Source organism: Elephantulus edwardii, unplaced genomic scaffold (assembly GCF_000299155.1).
Source record: "Elephantulus edwardii isolate Elephantulus edwardi_28Jun2011 unplaced genomic scaffold, EleEdw1.0 scaffold00122, whole genome shotgun sequence".
Lineage (NCBI taxonomy): Eukaryota > Metazoa > Chordata > Mammalia > Macroscelidea > Macroscelididae > Elephantulus > Elephantulus edwardii.
The window spans coordinates 1,866,447-1,872,101 of NW_006399872.1; the positions used below are offsets into that span (position 1 = coordinate 1,866,447).

Here is a 5,655-nt window from a genome sequence, read left to right on the forward strand (position 1 = left end):
GGTGACTTGACAACAACAGTATGACCATGGGAAACTAAAATTTGAAATATAAAACAAGAACTATTATCTCTCCATATAAAGAATTTGTATTAGTGAAAGTCCCTACATTAAATCCTAACATCCTGCTGCTTTATATAATCACAGAAATTAATAAATTTGCATTCTGCAGGCTTTAGAATTTCAGCTTTTGCTGTCTTCTCGATCCCCTCCACCCACTGGTACATCACTCCCTCTTTCTTCTCAGCCTCCATCTGAGCAGAGGAAGTTCAATGCTACCCTAATGGACCAGCCATTGACCGTGATATTTCTCCCAGAAGGCATCCAAATCATAAACCAGACTACAAAATCAGGCCTGACAGAGGAGCTCATCAACTATTAGGAGATGCCCTGTTCCTTCCTCTTAAACTTTTAATCCCTCAGGATTCACTGCCACCAGGGGTAGCTTCTCTAGGACCAATCATGTAGCATCCAGCCTCTAGTGTCCAGACTCTCCATGCACTCTGCTGTTGATGCTCTTCTGTCACTGGAAATCAGTCCAGCACTTCAGTGCCTGGGTCCACCCAGGATGACTGGTGCTAAGCATATAACAGTAAGAAGTGTCCCCAGGGTAGTGTTTTTTAAGTCTGATCTGGTGCAAATCATTATATAGGATCGTTGCTATATATGTTAACCTGCAAGTCCTTTCCCTAGACATTCGTATTTACCAGGGTGAGCTTGGGGTCCAGAAATCTAAAATTATGTCAGGTGCTCAGGTGATTCTTTTCTCCAGGGAATTTGGGGGAAAAAATACTGAGTTCAAGCAATCTTCAAAATGTGCCTCTGAGTCTCTCTGTCAGGGTCAGTTGCCCTGCATGGATTCAATTCTAGTTGCCTGCGGGGATAATGAAGATGAATGTGGCTTGTACACTGGGAAGTCTATGTAAATCCATAACATGTTATCATTACCATGATTCTATACCTTTAGACACCCTTGCTGGGACAATATGCATAGCCTGGTTGAACCTCTTCTTATCACACAGTTCTAAGTGACCAGCCACAGTGCCTGGGATCCTAGAGAACAGAAGAGGAAGAAAGATAGCTAAAAGTGGAGGAGGGAAGAAGGAAGTGTTTGGAGCAATGACTAGACGCTTTGGTGGATGATACAAAAGAAGAAAGAAGGGCCTGGGTGCGGCCGTGGTGAATGGGTCCACATTTGCCCTTAAGAAGGGCATCGTGTGAGCCATATGGGGAGGTACTTCCTACTTAACAGGCATTGTATGGGGGGCTGGTACGATTACAATGATTGTTGGCCAGATTGGCAACTTCTTGGCTTTTAAAGAGGTCCACACTGTACTAGTGACTCCCCTGGGTGCCCTCAGAATGCTGTTTGGCATGGAAATCTACCGGAGGGTCAGTTATGAGTAAGTTCTAACTCCTTGGCAATGAGTGAGTCCATTTTAGCGTTTTACCTCCTGAAGGAAAAACTCAACATTTTGGGCAAAGTGGGGTGTCCGATCCAGTGTTTGTGGGATACCTGTGCATCGTGCTCCTCACGCTGCTGCTCCTCATCTTCTGGATTGCACCAGCCCATGGGCCCACCAACATCATGGTTTATATCAGCATTTGCTCATTGCTGGGTGGTTTCATGGTGCCTTCCACCAAGAGCATTGGTCTGGCAACCCAAGACATCTTCCACAACAACTCATCTAGTCAGAGAGCCCTCTGTCTGTGCCTAGTGCTCCTGGCCATGCTTGGCTGCAGCAGCAGCGTCCAGTTCAGGTACATCAACAAAGCATTGGAGTGCTTTGACTCCCCAGAGTTTGGGACCATCTACTACGTTGTATTCATCACACTAGTCCTGTTGACTTCAGCCATAATATTCTTGGAATGGACAAATGTGGGCCTGTGGGTGTTAGCAACCATATCTGTTGGAATTGTCCTCGTACAGGTGTTCAAAGAATGCAATTTTAACATTGGGGAGTTGAACAAATCTAATATGAAAACAGACTAAAATGAAACGGAGGGTTCTGGGTGGCTTAAGGAGCAGGCAATGGATATGTTTTCTGGTTGTAACTTGATGTAAATGGAAGAGAACCTAAATAACTGTTAATACACCCTAAAATCACTGTAGTAGAACATTACTCAACAACACAGTTGGGACCAGCCTTCAGGAGCCTGAAGGTGCTAAAAGGTTACCTGCATATTATCTCTCTGATGAGAAGGATCTTGTTTTCATTGTCACTAACTTGGAACATTTCATGAATATTATTTCCTTTTAAAATGGTTTTTAACATGATTTAAACATAAAGTAAAGATGGTTCTTATTGGTTAGTTTTTGTAAAGGAGCAGATAGTGTTACTCTAGATTATTTTGGAAATTGGAGAGATTGTTTTGAAATCTCTGCAAATGCTTTGGTAGTTACATTATTTTACATTATGTACACCATTTAGGGACTGTCTTAGTTCTCTACTGCTATAACAGAAATACCACAGTGTATGGCTTTCATAAATAGGAAAAATATACTCTCTAGGTGTAAGAGGCCAGAAGTTCAAATTCAGAGTACCTGCACCAGGGAAAAGTTTTGTCTTTCTCTGTTGGCTCTGAGGGAAGATCCTTGTCACTTCAGCTTTTGTTTCCAGGTTGCTTGGAGTTCTCCACATTGACTGACATCTATCTTCTCCCATCTCTGTTTACATAATTAGGTCATTTTATATTTTGTTAGAGATTTTGTAAAACACAAAACATGGCCTACACTAATCTTGCCTCATCCTTATAACAAAGATAGCCATTTGCAACAGGTATAGAGGTTAGGATTGAAAATATATTTTTTAGGGATGCAATTCAGTCCATACTAGATACCTTGTCCATATGAGAGGTATACACATTTGTTTTTAATCCTTTGAAATAATTGGAGCCTCTCCTTCTCCAGCCTGAAGACATTTTAATAAGAGTGAAGAGATGTGACTCAGTGTTAACTTATAAATTACTTCCAATAGCTCTAATAAATTTTAGTACCTTTCTCCCTTAAAAAAAAAAAGAAGAAAATGCAGGAGGAAAAATGTAAATAGCTGGATAAAATAAAACTTATGCTAAATATAGACTTGCAGATATTAAAGTCTGCATATGTGACCTGCGTGATTAATTTGTTAAACTTTAGATTTATTTTTCAGTACTACTATGCCAAGGAAGCTCTGGTGGCTTAACAGGCACATGGTTCAAATCCACCAGCTGCTCCATTGGAGAAAGATGAGCAATCTCTTCCCATGTGATTAAATGCCTCTGAAAATTTGATGGGTCATCAACTATGGGTCAGTTCCTACTTGACAATGCACAAAAACAACTGTAAAAATGGGTCAGTTTAACTCTGAAATTCAACATTCTGCTAGTTTAGGCACCCACAGGTTAGCTTATCATACAAAAAGGACTACCTAAGAGTTAGGGAGCTCTCATGGCCCAGGGGTACAAAGCTGCACTGTAATCCCAAAGGCATGTGGTTCGAATCCACCAGCTCTTCCATGAGAGGATGAGCAATCTCCTCCTGTGTGATTAAACTACCTCTTAAAGTCCACTCCAGGATTAGCTACGAGTTAGTTCTGACTCCATGGAACCCAACAACAACAACAACACAACAGTACTATGAGATGCTCTGATGGTATAGTCCATAGCAAGTTATACTGCTAACCAAAAGGCCACATATCTCCAGTAGTTCAATTCTACTAGCTGCTTCATGGGAGAAAAAATAATCTGCTGAGTATAGCTGGCATGGGGGGGGACAGTGCCTGACTTCCACTAAATGCATAAGGGAGAAAAGTCCTCATCAGTAATACAAAACTATGAGGTCAGATTTGCTCCTCACAGTCCCTCAACCTGCCTCTACCAATCCTAACACCAAATGTTCCTCCCAAAGCTCTCATTGCTTTATTATTGGGTCTGTTCATCCACTGCAGCTGTTACACAGAGCTCATAGATTATACTCATGATTATGGGGTTTATTAGGGAAAAAACAGTTTACAAATTCAGGTTGGAAACAGGACACTAATCTTCAGTCAGGACATTTTCTCAATCATGCTCACAGGCTCTTTGACCTATAGTCTTGAGCCTTTACGTCAATTTTACGAAGGTTTTCTCGTCCTGCCACTTACGAAACTGCTTTCACTCCTTGTCCTCCATCAAGCTTGGGCCAAGCTGGGGTGGCGGTCCCAGGGCAATTCTGTCTCACATTGGTCTCTGGTTCTGCACTGCTGCTGCAGTGTCTCAGTCTGTCTTCTTTTCAGACAGGATATCTCTGACCCCAAAGGGTATGCACAGCATTCTCTGCTTCCTCTTTCTTGCTGATATTAAAAGTCTTATCTTCAAGCTTTAAATTTGCTCAGTTCAAGCCCAGTTGGAGGGTAAGATGGTCCAAACTCATCATTAGCACTTCGTTGTATTGTTATATACCATCCAGTTTTAATCTACTCATATCTTAGCCTCAAGTGAGTTTTCAGAGGCAGTAAATTACACATGAGAAAACTGCCCATTTTTCTCCCATGAAGCAGCAGTAGCCTTCAAACTATATGCCAACATTTGAGTTGACAGTACAACTCCTTACCACTAAGCCACTGGAACTCATTAGTACTCTACATGCTCTATTTACACGTTTCCACCCAACCGTGTGGCAAAAGTCAAAAAGGAATGGCCTGGCCATTTTTTAAAATCTAATTTTGAAATATAAAACTACTTCATCCCAGATGGGCAGTCTCTTCCTGTTAAGATTTACAGCTCAGCTTCAGACACCTAATGGAAAGCTTCTATGAGTCAGAATCGACTTGATGGCAGTGAGATTGGTTTTGCAGTTTTATTACGCATCCATGTGAGATTGTCACAGTTGAGCAGATGATTTTATCCTGACAGTTTTGCTACTGACTTACCATACATTAAAGATAGATATAGAATGCAGTGTCTCCCACGTAGAAAAAACAGATACTTCCTACAATATCGATGAAGAAAACTTGCAGAAATTAGTATTCCCACAGCATTCTGGGAAATAATTTGGAAATAACAACAATCATCTTGCTCTTGAGATCTGAACAAGAAGCTGTGAGTTGAACAGTATGTAAGCTGCAGAATCAGGTGGCATTAAGAAAAGGAAAACTTTTGCTCCAAATTTCCTTAAAAAATGTAGATTCAGACTTCTGAGATTTAACATGGTCTGCACAGCAACAGAGAAATGGACAGGTTTTTAAATGTTTCCTTTGTGTTGGTCAGCTGCAACTCATAGTGATTGTTTCCTAGTCCTGCACCATTTTCATAGTAGTGAGTGTATCTGAATGTTGTCTTGACCACTGTGTCAGTTTATCTCACTTAGGGTATCCCTTATTTTTTATAACAATCTACTTTATCTAATATCATTTCCTCTAGACTTTTAATACTATAGTCAAATGTTAGCAACTCAATGAAGGTAGGTTTGTAAAGCTGTTGTTGTTGAGTACAACTCATAGAAACCCTCTGAGTAGCAGATCTGAACTGTCCTATCCTGTGTCATTCTCACCATCTCTGATACACTTGAGCCCATTGCTGCAGTCACAGCAACAGTCTGGTTGAGGATCTTCTTCCCTTTTGCCATCCCTCCACCTTTCCAAACATGACATTCCTCTCTATGGAATAGCCTCTCTTAGCAATACGCCCTCTGAGTGC

The 5,655-nt window shown here is 41.1% G+C and overlaps 1 protein-coding gene across 1 annotated transcript; it reads left to right on the plus strand.

Moving 5' to 3' along the window:
- The first annotated feature begins 1,278 nt into the window (after positions 1-1,278).
- On the plus strand, positions 1,279-1,990 carry LOC102847490 (magnesium transporter NIPA1-like). Its single transcript, XM_006893101.1, has 2 exons — positions 1,279-1,400; positions 1,483-1,990. The coding sequence occupies exons 1-2, from the start codon at positions 1,279-1,281 to the stop codon at positions 1,988-1,990; spliced, it is 630 nt and encodes a 209-aa protein (XP_006893163.1).
- Positions 1,991-5,655: the final 3,665 nt, after the last annotated feature.